The sequence below is a fragment of the Ictalurus punctatus genome, chromosome 4 (genome assembly GCF_001660625.3).
Source record: "Ictalurus punctatus breed USDA103 chromosome 4, Coco_2.0, whole genome shotgun sequence".
Taxonomy (NCBI): domain Eukaryota; kingdom Metazoa; phylum Chordata; class Actinopteri; order Siluriformes; family Ictaluridae; genus Ictalurus; species Ictalurus punctatus.
In genome coordinates this window covers 26507999-26529069 of record NC_071284.1, presented here as the reverse complement: position 1 = coordinate 26529069, position 21071 = coordinate 26507999, and the positions used below count along the sequence as shown (strand labels likewise).

At 36.4% G+C, this 21071-nt stretch overlaps 2 protein-coding genes and 1 long non-coding RNA gene across 7 annotated transcripts in view; 1 reads left to right on the top strand and 2 right to left on the bottom strand.

The window, feature by feature from the left end:
* Positions 1 to 546: 546 nt before the first annotated feature.
* On the bottom strand, positions 547 to 6262 carry LOC108263999 (uncharacterized). Its single transcript, XR_008393925.1, has 7 exons — positions 6048 to 6262; positions 3988 to 4145; positions 3684 to 3820; positions 3433 to 3526; positions 2873 to 3201; positions 2445 to 2603; positions 547 to 2350 (listed from the first exon to the last, which is right to left on the bottom strand). It is a non-coding gene; the product is annotated as an uncharacterized LOC108263999 (long non-coding RNA).
* A 2698-nt stretch (positions 6263 to 8960) lies between these two features.
* Positions 8961 to 13589, top strand: LOC124628063 (P2Y purinoceptor 2). The gene is made up of 2 exons (XM_047155139.1): positions 8961 to 9107; positions 11342 to 13589. The coding sequence occupies exon 2, from the start codon at positions 11358 to 11360 to the stop codon at positions 12339 to 12341; it is 984 nt and encodes a 327-aa protein (XP_047011095.1). The 5' UTR covers positions 8961 to 9107; positions 11342 to 11357; the 3' UTR covers positions 12342 to 13589.
* relt (RELT TNF receptor) overlaps positions 13494 to 21071 on the bottom strand; it is a 40985-nt gene continuing 33407 nt past the window's right edge. For all 5 annotated transcript variants that reach the window (XM_047153241.2, XM_017466512.3, XM_017466511.3 and 2 more), the window contains 3 exons: positions 19473 to 19700; positions 18151 to 18322; positions 13494 to 16371 (listed from right to left, as the gene is read on the bottom strand). In XM_047153241.2, coding sequence (XP_047009197.1) covers positions 16360 to 16371; positions 18151 to 18322; positions 19473 to 19700 — 412 coding nt within the window. In that variant the 3' untranslated portion in view covers positions 13494 to 16359. The remainder of the gene's footprint in view (positions 16372 to 18150; positions 18323 to 19472; positions 19701 to 21071) is intronic.

Below are 21071 nucleotides of genomic sequence, written 5' to 3'. Positions count from 1 at the left end.
GGAGTTGGTGTGGGGTGTAGGCCTGGGTTTGTCAAATCTATCATTTCGTCAGCCAACCATTGATTGTCCACAAGAGGCGTCTTGTAGTTGGTGCGGTCTTTCAGGCCTTTCCACACTGTTGCAGGCCTTTCCACACTGTCGAACACAGCAAAATCCACTGAAACAAATCAACTCTATTGGAGTTAATTTCAACACTTTTAAAGTGTGCGGAGGGGTCCACACTCCACAGTGTCATTTTAACACTTTTTACAGTGTTAAAATGCCAACACTTTAAGAGAGTTCACATCAACTCTTTGTATAGTTGAAATTTAACACTACTCAAGTGTTAGTTTCTCAACACCAGTGTGTAGTTTTAGAAATTAATTCTCATGTGTAATTCATTAACTCTCATAATGTTAATTGCATACTATAAAATGAGTTGCCTCTAATACTATAGTGTTAATATGCTACATCACAATTAAAATGACATTTAAATGGATTACAAATCTAAAAGGCAAATAAAGAAAAAAAAACAAGTTGATTGCTTTATAATAGTTTTATTTTTTAAAAGGCATTAACATTACTGACGCCAAGTCAATCAAAGTCAAGTCTTTCTAAATATAACAATTGGGCTCTATGTAGTCTCTTTGATTATTCTCATTAGAGCACTGCTTTTCAAATGGCCTAAAATGTGTCAGTTCATTCACAGAGATGACAGAAAACTCATCCATTTGGTCATCTTCTATACAGTATGCATTGAAGTGGTCATCATAGTACATCGTTTTTACATTAAAGGAAATTATGAAAGCACTCTCTTCATATATTATTATCTCACAGATCTTTTTGAACACAGGGAGATCATAGGTACATCCAGTGCACATGAACAAACCAACTTGATACTCAGTACGATAATGTCTGACCCACTTTGTACTTGTAACACTCAAACAGGCTTCTAAATATAATGTCTGACTGAGTTCTTCCCCACCTTGCAAGTTACAGATGGTTTCTGATGTTGTAGTACCAAATTCAAACCTTCTAAAACAATAATTTTCATAGTTAAATGCCAATTGACGTTGATGTTGCTTTACTAATGATTTAATGAGATTCTTGAAATGTTTGCCACATATTTTTTATGTGGCAAATATTTTAAAATATTTTTTATATTCTTTTTAAAAAAAATTTTTTTTAATGCATCTCGGATGGTGTATCATCAAGTGGTGCTTGGGAATCAACCTCTTGTCAGGAAACAGTTCTTTGAATAGAGTATGGTGATCACAGATCAGATCTTTTAAGTAACATATCATCCCATCAGTTATGGTGAAGGAGAACACTATATTGACAATCTGTATCAAAAGCAGGAGAAAGTTCCAGTGATTGTTATTCCTTTCAATGACATCACCAAATATCAGTGGAGTGTTGCGCAGAATACACCATGACTGCATGGCATTCACTCCCAGGTGTTTGCTCTTATCCATTTTTAACCCAGTTGGTTTGTTTTTACGGTCTGTGTAACCATAATTAAAGCTCTGTATCCTATCTGACAATGTGTTCAAAGAGACGTAGTCCTGTTTGACAAGGTACTCAAAAACCAGCTTAAGTTCATACTGTACCACACCCTGTAGCAGATCATGCATGATGTCAACAGCATAGTTATCAGTACAATAGAAATACTGTAATGAATTGAGCACACATGACTTTTTTGCCTCTTCAAGGCTGTTAATCTCGCTGCAGCAATCATGCTAGAAGTTCTTTAACACGCGAGCTCTCCCTTGCTCTTCCGACATTGATGTTATAGATAGTGGTTTGGATAAATGGGTAGAAATCACAAAGAGCTTCATCATATGAGAGACTGAAGACATAGTGAGCTTTGAACAGTTCATCAAAAGCTGCCACTGATGTGTACGCCTTACATGGGATCGGTTTTTGGTCGATAATAACGTAGAACTTTTGGATATCCTTCTTTTGCTCACCGATGCAGAGGAGGAATGGTTGTCTTGTGTCAGCACTCTCAATGAAGGTAGTCACACTGGCTCCTTCCTGTAGGTCAACAAAGGGACTTAAAATAAATATGGCAATAAAACTCTCTGCATGTTTTTTTACATTATCACTAGCACCGTCACATCTTGTTTGCAGGTGGAGTAAGCAAAATGAGATGCAGGTCTCAGAATCCCCAAATAATCTACACCTCAAGAATTCCTAAAATTAAGATCTGATGTTTAAATATTAACTTTTGCATGCCTTAAGATATCTCACAAGATGGCTCGTTGCTTGAGCTGAACTGATCTTGGATGTTTTTTGGATGTTTTTTTTCTTGAGGTTGGAGGGAGCAGGTGCAGCAGCAAAAGGATTGAGGACATATCACTGTCCCATCCTAAAGACATCACAAAATAATTAAATGATCTCTCTTTAATTATTTTTACAAATATTTTTACAAACATACAAAATACAAAACAGTTTATACTGACCATTGTAGTCCTCAGATTCAGGTTCAGTTCCTGACAGCAGCTTGCCCATATTCTTAAGAGTCTTGCAGTCTGCAATGATTTTTGGCTTGAAGAATGTTGACCACATTGCCAGGAACTTCTGAGACACTTCCTCACCAAACATCATGGAGAAATCCTGATCTATAAACAAGGTTTATACAGGTTTAAACATAACAGACATAAATGGATGAAAGGTCAAATACTAAAAATTAAGATCTGCTGTGTTATTTATGCATACATTTGGGATATAAAAGATTAGAATGTTGAATTTCTCAGTTTGGACCAGCCTGTTGGTGTTATGGTGATCATTGAACAACTCCTTTCTCTACTGTACCAGTGAACTCATTTAATAACTACAGAGAAGGTAATTTTCTTTTCAAAACTACTTCCAAAGCTAAAGATTTTCTTACCAATCCATCTACATCAAGGAAACGAGGGAACAAATCCAGGACTGAAGATGATGCATCCTCACGACCATCTTCTGTCGATATTGGAAAGTCGCTCTCATCTTCTCTTTGACCACAGATTCATCAGTGGAAAGTCTTATTGTAGATATCGCCTCCCTGCACTCCTCACCAAATAGCTGTTGACAGGTTAACAGAGATTCTTGTCTGGTTTTTGGACCATCCGGAAGAACAGTCTTGGAATGACACCGGGAGCCAGCACAGTTGTTACGTTGAACTGTCTTGATCCTCCATGCAATGAAGCCAGTATTACCCTCAGGATCATGGTAGTGTTCCTGTTTAAGAAAAGACCCAAACAGAGGCATCTCGTGCTTGGCTTCAAGAATGAATTACTCAACACAATAAGTTCACACAATGACTATATAACATTACAAAAACAAGTGGAAAATACAAAGTTGAGCAACCTATAAACAGTCATCTAAAACAAGATCATTTTAACTATAAAAGGGAAGAAAATATAAAAACACACACTGGATTGGGTTTTCAGACAGAATACAAGAACTTACATATCCATGTTTGGAGAAAGGATCTTGGAGGTATGGAAAAAGTTTCACAATACCCAGTGTGTAACTGGTCCTCACACTTGACGATGGAATCCTCCTTTCAAAATAAATCAGTTTACTTTGCAAGCATGTATGTTTTGCAAGAAGTTAAAGAATAAATGCCCCTTTTCCACCAACACAGAATAGCATTCTTTAGCTGCGCCACATGAATCTGTTCTGATGACAAAGGGCGGGAAGTGACCTCCAATTCTTACCCATGTAGCTCTAACATGTCTGCAACCAGGACGGTCACCATCTGTTCACGTGTGGCCTCTGTTAGTGTTTTGGTCTTTTCATACTCCTTGAAGATTTCCTCACCCTTTGGACTGGCCCTCAGAACACAATCAACTTTCTGCCAAAACGTCTTACATTGTTATGACATGCTCATGGAAATTTAAGAGGATTTTTAATGCCTTTCCTTTATGCCGAGAATACATTTACAAAACACTTCTACAGATGAGTATCAACAATTAACAATTACGTAATTGAGGATTTTAAATGCATTTATTCAAAGCTTACCTCTCTTGCTTCATTCTGGTCCATTAACCCTGTTGGGTTCCTCCTCTTTCTTGTGGACTCAAGGACAATTGTGGAATCTGAGGAATGGGATGAAGCTGGGGATATTGGAGTCAGTACAGAAGAGGATGCTTGATCTGAGACCAGCTGAACATCCAGATCTACAAAATCGCAGACAGAACAAAATCAATTTAAATGTACATGTATTTATCAGTAACAAAAGCATTTCAACAAATACTTGAATGGTTACATAAAAAAAATATAAAGTATATTATCTTCATTAAGTACTTTCCATATACGAATAAGATGAACTTAACATAATGATCAACAGTATAGCAAATGATAATAGTTTGAGGTCCCTCAAAAAGATATTTTAGACAACACACTATATGCCTCTTAGTTTACACTGCCTGTGATACCTCATCAAACCCCTGCCTTTTCCCATGCCTTCAAATCCTTACCCATTACTGGTAAAAGGACCTTGAAGGTCAAGACACCTGACTTAACAAGTTCATCAAAGACATCGCCATCCACCTCTGTTCCTGATACATCAGTGACAGAGAGCTGGCCCTCACTGAAACTGTCTGGCTGCAGACTAAACTTATCTGTTACAAGGAGAATAAAAAGTACAGTACATTGCGATAATACAATATTAAATAGGCATGGAGACTATTTTTGTTTGCTGACAAAACCATTTTTGTAATTCATATGCTAACACTATAGCACTTGCAAACTCATTATTTAGAGAATCTGTAATATTGCATGTTCAGCTACAGTGATAACAGCATTAAATGCAAAAATATTCCCATAAATAAACGACAAACCTTCTTGAAAGAACTTCTCAAATTGAAAGACTTCATCAGTCTGTGGAACTTTATTTATTTATTTAACTTTAAATATTCTGCACTCCTCCTATCTCCACTTTTGCTAGCATTTCCTGTAAGTGGATGTAGAATAACTATTTGTTAATCAAGCCAGGACAGCACAGTCCAAATAGGAGCCAAAGTTATAATGCCTCTCTAAAACAAGACATTGTTACACAAAAGTGCATTGCGCGATGTGAATTCATGTCAAGACATGCAATAAACACGTCAGCAAATTTAGCACATTTTCTGTCTGTTGGGTAGATTATTGCTTGTTTATGAAAAGTGAGAAGAAAATTGATAATTTGAGGACAATCGCATTCATTTGTCAGTTGGTTCGGCTGTAATTCCTGCACCTCTATAGTTTAACATTGTTCATTTCGGAGGCGGGTGGACGTTCTCTTTGTGCACTAGCGCCAACTCTCTTGGGACTGCCGTGACATTACCGCTACCGACCTGCCCGCTTCCCATTGAAAATGAACTGAATACTAGCGGTGTGGCTTCCTGTGTGAAAATGCCTTTAGTATGCATGAAAAACCTCTTTGTGAATGAGTCCTTCAAATTTACCTTCCCAACTTCAAATTAACTACCCACACATGTCTGATAATCTGAATTTAAGTATGATATGCCCAGTCCTCATATCAGGATCTTTGCTTCCATGCAGCTAACACGTGCACAGTAAAATCCTTAGTGTTGAATTAACACCCAAAGTGTTCATTTATGTCCAATGGACTTATATAAACACTGTAGGGTGTAAATTCAACACTCTGGGTGTTAAATCAACACTGGGGATTTTGCTGTGGGATTTTGCTGGTTCTTGTCTAACTTTAGCTAATTAGCTAGCTAATTTTAGCTGTTCCCTTCTTCAAAAGACTGTTAACATAACTGATGTAACGTCACATAATTGACATGGGCAAACTCAACGAGATTTCCATTTAGTTCACTTATAGACCAGTATTCAGAAACCGTATTTAAGTAGAAGAAACAAACGCTAGCTAATGTTAGCTTGCCAGACAATTAATTAGGAGCTAATGATAACGTTAGGTAACGTTAACATTAGGTAACATTAGTTTGTCGGCTCTAGCTTTACTGTTGCTCTTCCTTGCAGTGACTATAAACATCATACCAAAGTATAAATACATATTTTCATCTGTATATAACAATAGCACACATTGAGTCATCTAATAAACTGTTACTTACCGACAGAATGCGAAAAGTCTTCTTCCACAAAATAATCCTTACTTCCACCTGCGATGCATTCCACTAGAATTAAGGGAGGGGTCCGTTAACCTAACTCCCGCCAGAAGGATGGACCAATCAGCGACCAGTCTGATCTAAGTCAGTCACTCCTAATGGTGCGTTCCACCATAGAGGTGACACTATCAGAGGTGATTTCTAGAAAACAGTTATAACACTCCATTTTGACACCAACTCTTTCGTGGTACAGTGTGAAATCTAACAGATTAGACAACATGCAGAGTTAGATCAATTCCAAGTAGAGATAGATTGATCATCAACACCAAAAATTTTACTCTGCTCAATTTGCTGTGTACAGTTAGCCAAAATCTTAACCAAGGTGTCTGAGTTTTCCTTTGAACAATGGTTTGCCGTTGTTGTATGTTAAGCAGGTCTTGGTGGGTACACACATATTCTCAAAGAAACAGAAATCAGTTACACATTCACATGACTCCCAAAAAGAATTTACATTAAATAATGCAGTAAATAATGTTAGTGAAGGAAACCTTAATGTAAAGTGTTACTCAAATATTCTGGATGTTAAATACATAGTATAAAGTGATACTTACTGCTTATTGATTTAATATGAGGTGTCAGTAGCTCAATACTGTCCATTATATAATATTTGTGAATCAGTAGCAACCCAGAGGCCTAGTGTGAACACATCGTGGACAAAAAATACCTATCGGGTATTTTAAGTACTCTAAGAGCAACATCTATAATTCTATAATTTCAAGAAATATGTATATATATATATATATATATATATATATATATATATATATATATATATATATATATATATATATGAAATTGTATTACCTCTAAACTGTAGTACCTCTTATTACGTCTCCTTTCATTTCTAGGTTTACAAAGTAATTTTCTGTTTCTATAGAAGCTTATCAAAAAGCTGTGGGTTGGTTTCCCAGTAAATGTGAAACAGAAATGATTACCTTATCTTGGACAGAGACACAAAGACACTCATACTGTATATCTGAGAAACCAGTAAAATCATGTAGCCTGATAGTGATGGAAGGTGTACTGGTCTACACAAGGAACTAAAATAAACCAGTTCAGTACCTGTACATGTTTTATCTGTTGGATGTTGAGCTGTGAAATGCTGATACTGTATCACCACATGTTTTGCTTCACACAATTTACATATCATTATTAAGCTGTTTCCTGTGAAGTATTTAAAATGGAATATAGCCTCCATGATAAATTAGGCCAGGGATGCTAAACTGATTCCACTGGTTCAGACATTTGCTACTGATGACTGAGCATTTGCTTTATTTTGACTGGGTCTTGAAATTCAATTATTTATTATTTGCGCATCTTTTAATGGACGTACACGCTTTCAGGGTTAAAAGAATTACTATACTTCCCTCTAGAATGATGTTAGAAAATAAATATAGCAAACATGTATATTCTATTTTTAAAAACTAAAGGTTAAAAACTTAAAGGATTACTTTGTTTTTCTGAATGCTATTTTCAGACGTTACGTGTATGTCATTAACCAGAATTGTGAGTTTAAATCCATGAATTTCCAAAGACCTACCGCTGTGCCCTAGGGCAAGACATGTAAAACTTCACTGCTCAGTTCTATGACTCAACAGACTCCATCTGATTTGTAAGTTTCTTGGAAATAAAAGCAGATGGGAGGTGGGAGGCAATCATAGAAACCAGAGGAAACCAACACAGACACAGAGAGGACATGCACTTGAGCTACACATAGACAGTCACCCAAGTTTAGGATTGGAACTTGGAGCTGTGGCATGGCAAAGTTATCCACAATCAATCAATCAATCTATCCATCAATCAATCCATCGATCAATCAATCAGGGTTTATTTATATAGCACTTTTCTTACAAACAGAATGTAACACAAAGTGTGTTATACATTAAAATTCCATTACCCCACTCCATCATCAACACAAAAAGCATTAAACAATACTATAAACAAAATATAGAGATTAAAAAAACAAAACTAAAAAAACCCCAATACTACTCTGTCACTTTATTAGTATTATTACATGTAATAAATTTTAACATCTCGGGGTTCAGTTGATCAGCTGATTCACATGAGAATTATGTGTTAATAATGTCCATGTCAATTAAAAAAGTGATATTTCTGCTTTAGTGCTAAGAGCCTTGCTCACAGGCACTTGTGTGTCCCTGGTTAATGTTTCTGTTGCTGGTAAGTAATCCAAACAAGAACTGTAAATCCTAATCATTTGCCATTTCATAGCCATACCTCAGTTTTGTATCATATATTGTGGGTAATAGTAATCTGACTTCCGCATCACCTCCCCTCTCTGCAATATCTAGTTGTGTCATTATGGACTTTAGTCATAGTCGTATAACTACTTACAAAGCTGTGTACAGACCTCATAACAACAGACCCGTATGATTCTTTATTCTGTGTTCTTTGTACCCTTATGTTGATTATTCTGTTCACTTTATACTGTCTGCTTTTTTTTTTATCCACCAAACCAATCAAGATTAGTATTTGTAGCTCAGTGCTTTTGCTTTGTAGCTCAATTTTGTAGTAAATACCTGGTAGGCTAACTAAATATTTATTTGAGGAATGACAAGACCATGACAGTAAAGTAAAATATTTGGAAATAAAACATATTTTAGAGTTTGATTTAATAGGATCAAATTGGAGTTGCCTGAAATTCCCAATGGTGTAGAATAAAAAGATTTAAGACATATGCTAGACAGTCAAATACAGTGACTTTTTGTGTTTGTCTGAATCAAGAAACCTAATCACGATTATAATAGATTATAAAGTTTTTTCGAAAGTCATGTAAGTTGAATCCGTGAGTGTTTGTGTTAGGAAATAACAAGAAGCAACTTGCCCAATGAGTAGAAACGCCTACACTGTTGAAAAGAAAGTCAGTCCGAGGCATCGCAGAGTGATAAAAGTATGCAGAACATAGAGTGAGAGACAGAGAGAGAGAGCAAGAAGAGAGAGAGAAGGGAGGAAAGAGAGATATAGTTATTTTCTTGTGGATTAATTCATGTGAGTACTCTTCATGTCTGATATTTTACTTCATTTCTGTATAGTATGATGTTTATATAGTAAAATACATATGATTAGTCATCAAATGAAGGCAATGAGCATTAGAATCTGATAAACTTGAAAATGTTGCCTCTTTCCACTTTTCTGCACGAATGAAGAGGAGACTACTAAATTCCTGATGTAGATGTATGAAAAAAGGGTTGTGTGTGTATGTGTGTCTGTATACGTGTATATAAGAGACCAAGTGTTACTTACTGTTTATTGATGTAGTGTTGATTGATGTCAGTGCTTTGTAGCTCAATACTATCCATTATATACTACTTATGATATAGTGGCAACCCAGGGGCCTAGTGTGAACATGCACTATGCCATCAGTAGCCAAAAAAAAGCCTTGTGGGATATTTTATTTATCTTAAAGAGCAACAACCATAATTTTCAAGAAATATGTAAAACAAAAAACAACAACAAAAAAAACAACCACAAATAAAAAAGAAGATAAATTGTATTATCTATTATTTTGTTCATTTCTGGGTTTACAAAGCAATTTTCTGTTTCTAAAGAAGTTTATATATATATAAAAAAAAGTTGTGGGTTGGCCTTACAGTAAATGTGAACCAAGGACCATTACGTCATCTTGGACAGACACGCGAAGACACTCATATATCTCACCCAAGCAAATGAGAGATCATTAAAAATCATGTAGCTTGGTAGTGATGGAAGGTTTACTAATTTACATGAGGAACCAAAATAGACCAGTTCAGATAGTAAAATCCTGTTTCTACTATTGTAGTGAAAAACTACAAAGGCAGCTACGGTATTTATCTTAATACCTAGCAAAACTACATATCTGGACATGGATTCCTACCTCTTTAAGGCTGATTTTTTTTTCATAGTTTCCAGTGGTGTAAAAAGTACAGAACACTGCTGCTTCTGTAGTAATAATACATAAAATAAAAGTAGTTACTCCATTTACTCAAGTAAGATTATTGTCATCTTGTGAAAAACTACTTGATGAATAACATTTTTATATGTCTACAGTTTATACAACCAATAGGAAAATGTTCTGTATCCAAGGAATGCATTTTTGAATAATTATGCCTAACTAATTGAGTGAGCTATGCTGAAGTGAACAGCACTTCTATTGTCAAAGGCATATAAAGAAAAGTAATGTTGACTGGCTAGCTAACTTAGCAAAATGCTGTTGGGGCTTCTGTAACTTGCTAGGTTTTTTAGATCATCAGCTCGTTAGGGGAGAGATTAATGAACTGAGCTGAGTGTGTCGGATATGAGAGACATGCAAAAAGTGCAGTGCTGTGGGCCCTCAGGACCAGGATGAAAATCAGATCTTTTTTTTCATCCTGTAAAACATCAAAAGATCTAGCTAGCTAGTCTTGTGCACTCAGCTATCGAATGACGATACCTGTACATGTTTGAGCTGTGAAATTCCACTATCTCCATTGGATTCCTTTAAAGTATTTAAAATTGAAGATAGCCTCTCTGATTAATTACACCAGGGATGATAATCTGTCTCCACGGTTTCAGATATTGCTGCTACTGACTGAGCATTTTCTTTATTTTGATTGGGTTTTGAAGTTAAATTATTTTAAATCTTTTATCTTTTAATTGATTTACACTTTTCCAGGGTTTATTGATTTTTTTATACACTAAAAGTTGCCACAAAGGTGGAAACATTACTGTTTCCCTTCACTGGAACTAAGATGTGTAAATCAATGCCCATGTGTACAAACTGAGGTCCGTAAACACATGGTTTTCCAATGTCGGAGTGGAAGAACTCAAGTGGCCTCCACGGAACCCTGCCCTCAACCCCATTGAACACCTTTGAGATGAACTAGAATGCTGACTGTGCCCCAGGGCTTATCACCTGACATCAGTGCGTGACTTCACTAATGCTCTTGTGGCTGAATGAGCACAAATTCCCACAGTCACGTTCCAGAATCTAGTAGAAAGCCTCAGCTCCTGAAGGGCTAGTGCAGAATCTACAAAGTCATACAAAGTAATTGTAAATAAAGTGAATTAGTTGTGGTAGTGGAGGAAAATAAAAAAAAAACTTCATGCAAATGTTAGGTCCTGTAGAACCACAGCACTGTGAGCTTTAATGATTTACTTCCATTAACACAACCAGATACAGAGAGTCTAAGGTACAGAGAGTCTCTCTAACATCAGTGTATAATGTGACTATTAACAGCTTCTTCATTTCTCTCTACTTTTGTCAGGCTTTAAAGAATAAAGATGGCCACTCTAAATGTGTCCAGCGTCAACAGCAGTGCTTTCCCCAGATGCAATTTGACCGATGATTTCAACAACATCCTGCTTCCAGTTACCTACAGCGTGGTGCTAGTGTTCGGCCTGCTGCTCAACCTCACTGTCATGTATACCATCGTGTTCAGGATCAAACACTGGAGCCCCAACACCATCTACATGATCAACCTGACTGTGTGTGACACATTTTATATCCTCACACTACCCTTTCTGATATATTATCATGCAAGCAAGAAAAATTGGCCCTTCGGTGAAGTGTTCTGCAAACTTATACGCTTTCTCTTCTATACCAATCTATATGGTAGCATCCTCTTCCTCACGTGCATCAGCGTCCATCGCTACATAGTTGTTTGCCACCCGGTGCGATCGATGGGCTTGGTTAATGCCTGCCGTGCCCGTTATGTCTCAGTCCTTGTCTGGGTAGTTGTCCTCATCTTCCAGGCACCAGTTCTCTACTTCACCCAAATCAAGAAGGAAAGATGTTCAGACACCACAGCGGACCACCTCTTTGTGCATTTCCTGCCCTATAGCTCATTCATTTCGGTCAGTTTCTTTCTAATACCCTTTCTTTTAGTGATAGTCTGCAACAGCCTGATGGTGCGTAAACTCATCCAACCCAGCAGAGTAGGAGGTGCAATATCTCAGAACTCCAAGAGAAAATCTGTAAAGATGATTGTTATTGTGATGCTGGTCTTCATAGTCTGCTTTGTACCCTTCCACCTCACACGGAGTCTTCATTATGTTTTCCGCTACTTAACAGTAAGCTGCAACCACCTGGTGGGATCTAGAATAGTGTACAAGGTCTCAAGGCACCTAGCAAGTATTAACAGCTGCATTGACCCCATCCTCTACTTCTTGGCTGGCCAGGGTTTCCGACGCAGTTTACCTAAGAAGATGAAGCAAGACCAGAATGCTGAGGAGGATAAGCATTTATCAAGCTCTCAAATAGATTAAACATTTAGAATACGAATATGAAAGACAATGAGGAGTCTGTATGAGGAACGAATAGACCGAACAATAAAGTGAAATACTGGGAAATAAAACGTAATGGTAGAGCCGTGTTGGATTTGTGATAGGGACCGAATGCTGCAACTTTAAAACCCAGGTCTGCCAGAGAGCCAGTGTGCTTGGACTGAATTCTGCCTCATTTGTAAACATAGTTACTAAATTACTAAAACTGCATTAGAACAATTTCCTAAATTTAGTACTTATGAATCACCTAGTGTCCCTTTGTACAGTTTCCTGTCTTGGTCATTAATACATGAAAATGATACATTTTCATAATAATAATAATAACAGATTTAGATATATGGATATTTCTTTCCCGTTTAAGATTTGGTGTGTGGTTGATAAGGTGAAGTTTTCAGTGATGAGATTTTTGGATGGAGTCTCCAGTGTCAGGGCTTTGTAATAATCAAAGGAAAAGTAATTCTTTTAATTTTGTCAAACATAAGAACGTTTTCAGGATGAGGAGAGAAAAAAGACTGATAAGCAGAAAAAACAGGCTGGTGAGGAAACGATTGTTTATAGTTGTTAACGTTAGTAATAACAGGTCCTAACTTGTTTTGCAGTTGTTTCACAGCTCTGGTATTTGAGAAATTAAACACTTGGGGGCGTGCTGTTACAGGCAAGTAAAATAAACTTTCCAGTGGTAACGATAACTCTGCTTCATGTCAGGCCACATCACACCACAAAGTCTCATCCAAAAGTCTCTTAACAGCACATCCCAAAGTCTCTTACTCATTACTTTCATAATAAAGCCAAACTAATGTGCAGACATAATATATTATGATATGTTTAAATGTCATAACATGTTCATAACAGATTGTATATAGTATTTCTGCTTTCTAAATATCAGCTAAAACAAATAATATCCAACTTTGCGCAATGCCTTTTCTTTGAGTTACTGTATGTAATTATATTTTTGATTTGAATTAAAGTCATAAAAATATGTTTGCTTATGTTAGCAAGTTTCTGCTTAACTGAAGCAGACTGGCATTCACATTTAATTTTCATTCTTTTTTTATGCAATTACATTTCTGTTGTTGTCTCCAAACGTTAATCAGTATGTAATATGCCAGCTTCAAAGATTCACAAAGTCACATATTTCTTCAAGACTTATCCTTTATTTAAAGAGGTAAAATATGAAGACAAAGCTTATGATGTTATAATGAAATAAATAAAAAGCAACAATGATGCAGAGATTCTTTTCTTTCCATTCTCATTACATCAGTCTGGTTATTAACACCGTAACAAGTATGGTAGAACCCACAGATTTCAGATCCCAAAAATATAATAAAATACTGTTTTGGGGGGTGGGGGAGTGGGGGGGGGGGGGGCATCATGAGTTTTCAATACTCAAAAATAAAACAAAAAATAAAATAAGGAAAACATTAACAACATTAACAACATGAAAATCTAAGATTTGTTCAAGGTTTGAATATTACTGCAAATCATATGATGATAATTTTTGACTATAGTATTTTCACGTTGTAGTTTTCTGTGAATACTAAATTGAGGCGCAATGATATCCGCCGGACACCGGAACCAATGAAGTTCATTTATTTTCATCATCTGTTTCGTGCCTTTGTCTAAGCAGAGGCCTGTGCATGAGTGTGCTTGTGCGTATTTCAGGTGTTCCACCAGTATAGTTTACACCAGCCATTGTTTCAGTGTAAATTCCCACACATGCAGAGGCATACTGCTAAATTGTGCAAGGATGAAAAAATGAACAAAAATGTTGTAGCAAAATATAAGTGATAACTAGTTACACAGGGAGGTAGCTTTGATGATGCACCATGGGATATCACAGTGGTTTGATGGGTCATTAGTGCCCCCTTATATTGCTCTTTAGTTTAAAACAAAGCTTAACTCTGGCTTAAACATGTGTCAATATATTGTAATATTCAACATATACCATATTGTGAAGTATTTGCTATGCCAGCATTCCTTTAGTGAAGACTCTAATATGTTTATAACGCATTCTAACTGTGTCTCAGAGAGAAACATTTTCTTTAGTGTTTGGATTAGCAGTTGTATGTGTTCAAGTAGAAGCTTACATGAAGACACTCTCATAGTTAAAATTAAGATAGCTAGTCCAACCTGTGTATGAAGTTAGCTAGCTAGCATTGGCAAGCTATCGAAGCAAGCTATGTTAGAAAATTTAGACTTTCTTTTAAGAGCAAGCCCTATTAAAAAATATATTTTCCTCATGGAATCCTAGTAATGATGGAATAATAAAGCTAAATCCTGAATGTGTTGCTGAAAATTTTTCTACTATCTTGACAATATCAAGATCTTAGAGGAAGACCAGGCTAGAACAGTTGGAAAGGGTCACAGTGTTAGGCAGTTTAGCTGTTTCCTTGATCTTTCTCACCTTACTCAGCTAATTAAGTGCTTTATGAGTTGATTTAGGTGAGTGAGCACAGTGTAAACTCTAAACTGCAGTGTGGCCTGAACATCTTGGGAGAAGGAAGTTGGCGTAAGGAACTTGAGCAAAATGAAAAACAGTAATAGATGGAAACGCATTTTAATGGGTATTTTGAAGAAATGAACCATAAGGAAACCATCCAATCATACACCGTGAATAACAATGAAACTGCAACACCATAACAACCCTGGTGGCATAAAAAGCCTTCTGAGCCAATGCGTTACTACTGCCCCATTTGATCAGGGTTATACGATGTTGCAGTTTCATGCTTATTCACGGCGTATAATTGGATAGTTTCCTTATGGTTCGTTTCTTCAAAATACCCATTAAAATGAATTTTCTAATACTGTTTTTCATTTTGATCAAGCTCCTTACTCCAGTTGTCCCTTTTGTGTCTGGCTGTGACTCTGCAAAGCTACTCTTTCTTTTAGCTTCAGCTTTTTAACAATGTGATAAATACTGCCTAGGAGATTTATGGAAATGTCACTGTTGAAAAAGTGTCATTTTCACCACCAACTTGTGCATTTTTAAATGGTTGATTAATACCGTGGTACCATGAAACCATGATATTTTAGACTAGGTTATCATACCATGAGCCCTATCAGTGAGCAGGAAAAACATTAGGGTTTGGATTGCGATTTAAAAGCAACTGCTCAGACATTAATACTCAACAGCAGCACAGCTAAATGCAGCTACATGCATAACGCATAGAGCTTTTCTGATCTTAATACTACCCAATTCTGCCCTCAAAGGCAGGAGCTGACTCTAATGCATTGAGAACCATATTATTCAGGCAGATCTCTTCATGAGAACAAAATTAATGCCACCTATCAAGCCCCTGCACAAGTCTACAGAGTAAAAAAAAAAAATGATATGCTCCTAATATAAAATAACTGATAATACCAGTCTACATGCTACACTATACAGTACATATCAGGAGTTATTTACATCAGTGAAATAAGTGTTTTAATGGGATAATTGGCTGTACCTGTTTTGGAGGTATGGATCTATGTTTGGAAAAATATCTGTGCCTGTCAGATTATTTAATGTGATCTATTAGCATTAGATGACCAAAATTCATTCAATAATAGTAATATATTTGATGCATACCTTCTACTGTATATGTTTAGTGGAGCAGTGTTTAGCTTTAATAAGGGACAATCATTTACATTTATAAAGGTCTACACTACAATTTCCATAGTGCTTGGTTATATTTCACATTTTGCATTAGGGTACTATGCCAGGTCTCATCTCTCCCCTTTAAAGTTTTCTCACTTACAGATTTTTTAAACCCTCAGTTCGCAAGGCCTGAGAAAAAATTGTTTCTTTTTTTAAAAACATAATAAAATAGCTTCAAAAACTCTTATAAAGACCAATTCCTGTTTTCCGGAATTCAAGGCTAACTCCCCATAGGGGTGAATACAATTCCCATCCTGCTTCAGCCTCGACACTTCCTTAGGAGTCCACCGACGAGGTTGTGCTTGCTGTGGTGTAGATGACGTAGTCCTGATGGATGCTTCACGTTTTCTTCCACTAGTTCATTCACACACTCATCTAATGAAAGAGTAAAAAAAGACAAGTCAGGAACAATATGTCAAAACAACACGCATGCAGAGTCACATGGATTACTTTTACGGTGCCTTAATGAACTTTTTGGAACTTGAAAGTTTTGGTTACTCGGACTGTAAATGAGGAACAAATATCTCACAGGTTTCATTAAAAATGTCTTCATTTGTGCTTCGAAGATGAACAGAAGTCTTATGGGTTTGGAACGACATGAGGGTGAGTAATTGATGACAGAATCTGCATTTTTGGGTGAACTATCACTTTAATATAAAGATGTTGATCTTTCCCTGAATAAAATCATGCAATTAATCATAATTGGGCTATAAAAAAAATCCTGACACAATGACACAAAAGGTATGTTTGAGATATGTGCAGAAATGTTTCCATTCACTATTTATTTTGTAGAGTTTGAGTAGAGAAAATGTTGATATGTGCAGTTATTTCCTTCATACACTAGAGGTCAGCTCTGACGATGAATTAGCATTAGCCAAAGGCAGCTGATGAACACACATAAGAGAGGTAATTTTATCCTGGCATTTTCCTTTCTTTAAAAAGTAAGCTGTCTTGTTTTTTGTTTTTTTGTTTTGTTTTTTTTTAAAGTTATAATTGTAACCACAGCCAGCTTGTTTATCAGATCAGAAATGGCCTTGAATCAAGATGGCTTTTTTGGTAATTCACTTTAGTAATTACTTTTACTAGTTAGCTAGCTAGCTGTATTTGGTAGCTACCTAGCATGTTATCCTGTTTGTGTCTTATCTCTACATTATGAGGAAATATTTTTTTCATAAATGTTTGTTATCTATCTATCTATCTATCTGTCTATCGCTATTGATCTGTCTAGCTACTGCATCCATCTATACATAGAGAGAGAGAGAGAGAGTAAGAGAGAGTGCGAGAGAGAGAGAGAGAGAGAGAGACAGAGACAGAGAGAGACAGAGTCAAACACAAAAAAGAGACACAAATGTCTAGCTATCAATTGTACCATTCATCTCTCCATCTATCTATCCACCATCTTTGCATCCATCTCCTGAAACTAAATGGTCCATATGGCCATAATGATAAAGAGTGCCACAAATGTAATTAAAAAGTGTTTCAATGTCTTAAAGATCTGATATGAAAGTTAACAGAATAAAAGGATGTTACACAAAGCCTGTGTACACTTTATAAGAGAGAATGAGAGAACAATCGGGGAGAGAAGCACGGCTATTCTGAGACAAAGGGAAAGACGGAAACTAATGGTGGGAATTTGAGGTGAAACTATAGTTTGAGTAAGAGAGTATGACTCGATTACTAAGAGTTTGTAAAATGGTCATCAAAGTAAATATATGAGTCATATCCTTAGAAAATACTTTAACCTTACCGTAAGCCAATTATAAAGATATTCGTCTGTGTGCCTCTGGTAATAATATATACATGTATTTCAAGGTGGGAATACACCCTAGATAGGATGCCAGTCCATCAAATCTCATTATTATTGTTGTTGTTGTTATTGTTGTGATTCTTCTTCTTCTTCTTCTTCTTCTTATTATTATTATAGTATACTTAATGCTTTGGCAACAGCTGACACTGTATGCAAATAAGCAATTAATTCTGACTCACATTCAGCGTGCCACATAGGGATATTCACGCATGTATAGTTTCCTACTCACTGAAATAAAACCCTTGTGTAAGAGAGAAAAAGAGACGGAGGACAGGAAGTAATAGAAAAAAAATGCTAGTGTGAAAGGAAAGAGAACAATTGTGGATGTTTTTCTGTCAGTCACTCACATCCTGTTTGCTCTTTGAAGAGAGACAGTTTGCAGAAGACGATCCCCCAAGTAGGGATAATTCTTCAGCAGGTTCCATGCTGGTAGAGTCTATCGTATCTGTGTCACTGGACTCTACCGGGGTTGTCACCACAGAGACTTGGTCACCCTCCAGGATCTGAGCCACCTGGAACCTGCAAATCATGCATCAGTGGGGTTAAAATCATGATCAGGAAGATGATCTGATAAGTGTATTTGAAGCCAGCTCCTCTCATTATAATGGGCATGCCATACTTTACACTACTTATTCTAAGTAGTATACAAATATAAGTATACTATACTAAAATATAATCATATACAAAATATGACATTCTCCAACAAATACCAACACATAGCATGTATAGATGGTGGGTTTGGTGCTGTAGTACTGGTATTTTAGTAGATATTGTATATTAATGTGGATTGTTGATGAGTTTTGGTGTTACTGGCATTTGATGGTGAATGTGGGTGTCTGTATTTTCATGGGGGGATGTTTTGTTTCTCTTAGTGTTTTATGGTGAATGTTGCTATTTGTTGAATGTTGCTATTTGTTGATGCTCTATATAATTTAAGCCTAATAAAAAAAGGGGTCAAAAATATGATGTTATTTAACTAAGACAAACATATAACCATTGATATGTTGACCCTTTCTGTTGACATTTATGCAAGGAGTCTCCAGCGTCAAAGCTTCGTGTCAGTCATTAAGTATTCTGCCATGTGAAATTCTTAAGGACAGAGCGGTTTGGGCTTTCCACTTTCTCTGTAACATGGCATGTTTTTTGGTCTTATTAACTTCAAAAGAAAGAAAAACATTGTCTGTTGAAGCAACAACTGTTTATAGATACTATAATGTACGTGATAACAGGAAATAACTTCTCTCATGGGCATTCCACAACATTAAATGTAAATTTAAACCGTTACAAAGCATGATGTGTCATTCATTAATAAATAAAGTGTTATTGTATAAGAGGAATAAAACATTGCTGTTATTGGAAAACAGTCAAGTACAGGGTTGAAACCATGATCACACCACCCTGTTGTTGATTTTTCCCCTATAACAGTATGACCTATCATGTTTTATGCCTTAGTTAATGAAGAATATTGATGTTTGTTGGAATTTGTTGTTTAATGGTAAAGATAGGTTGTGGTTTTATGTAAAAATAGTGGTATTTTAATGGAATATTGGTCTGGGTTGGTATTTTGGAGTCTTAATGGTGATTGGTGGTCAGTGTTGGGATTTGATATGAATTTTGCTGTAACTACTGATATCTATCAAACTCTGACATCGGTAACCCATTCCTTTACCTTCCCACATTGAGGACCCTGCCCTCGCCAGGTGAGGAAGGGATAGATGTGGCACAGGATGTCTTATTTGTGTTGATGGTGAGGGGCAACAGCACTTGTGGCCATTTCTTCTGACTGCAGCGTGAGCAGCTGAAACCAGAAAGTGGGGCCATTCCATTGATAGTATGAATGTGTTGATGGTGGCTACAGAGCCTGGGCAACGAGCGGAACTGGAGGAAGCCAGGAAACCTGAGGGAGGAACGAAGAAACAGGGAAAGAAATAGAACACAATATGTGAAAGTTCAATTCATGTTATACTTTTTCCTGTTGTACTATTTATCACAAAATATTCAGTATATCAGATATCATAAAAGTGAAGAACTGATACAGTGCCCCCCGTCATCACTCACAAAGCTGTAGCTTTTTGTTCTTTTGTCTATGTGGCTGGAAAGTTGCATGCACAAGCAAAAAAGACAATGAAATTAAATGACAACTAAGAGCTGGAGGGTACAGTAGTGAGGGCTTTTCAAACAGGCGGTAATGATGACAGCAGTACCCTTCCGCTGAACTATACATCAGAAAACGTGTAAGAGTCACACAGCCTTCCTCTGCATGCAGTGGAATAATTAACAGTGACACAATGACACATTATGGAACGAGTGACTGAGAGGATTCTGACACCGTTTAGTAAGATGTGGATCATAAATGTGTTTAAAAAAAAAAAACCCTCAAAAGGCTACTTGTAAAACAATTTAGATACAGTGTTAGGAAAATAACCTCATTAAATATTTCGGGAAACAGATGTAAGGATGTTGTTATCTATCTAAAAGATGATATTATATATATTTAAGTATTTCAGACAACAGACATATAGATGAAATGACATGAAATGGCTTTTTTCCACAACCGTGAAGTGAAGAAGGCGTGGCCTGGCTGGAGAAGGAGGCATGACCTACTGTTAAGTACAACTAATATTTCATTTTCATTTTCCTCCTACCTCTTATAAACATGAATGTTTGGATCATTTTTTTTTACTGAATTGTTTTATCTATAACAAACAAGAACAACTCAGTTGTGGCTCCTAAATGTGAATCAGATGGTTGACATGTCACAACACGTTACAACAAAACGTGAGCTTATGATGAACAGGATATTCTTGGTTCCATATGAGCATGTTCTAAACAGATGCGTATGAAATTCTCATATTTTAAGCATTAAATAATGTATTCTCAAATAATATGCACTAGTTGCTAATGGTGCACTCCACTGTCAATCATCTTTATTGATGATGTATACAGCTGTTGCTGCTTAGTGACTATGCGAGTACTTATTTAAAACAGCAAATTGTCACTGATCAGACACAATATTGAGTCCTGCTTTAAAAAGTTGGTAGGTTTTGGTTTTAAAAAAAAAAAAAAAAAAAAAGTTTATGATTTTAAAACTAATAGGAAATCCTTCTTCGTTAAAAAATGGCCTTGAAGTCTTTTCTAAGCTATCCAGGACTATTAACAGGTGCAGATCTCATTATTGCTCGGCTTGGGACTCTGTGTTGCGTTGCCAGACCACATCAATCTTCCCAGGTGTGATGAGAACATCAGGTAATTTATCAAACTGGCTTGT

Bases quoted from the DNA above. Each gene is read 5' to 3' on its own strand.
- LOC124628063 (XM_047155139.1), top strand. From the start codon at position 11,358: ATGGCCACTCTAAATGTGTCCAGCGTCAACAGCAGTGCTTTCCCCAGA.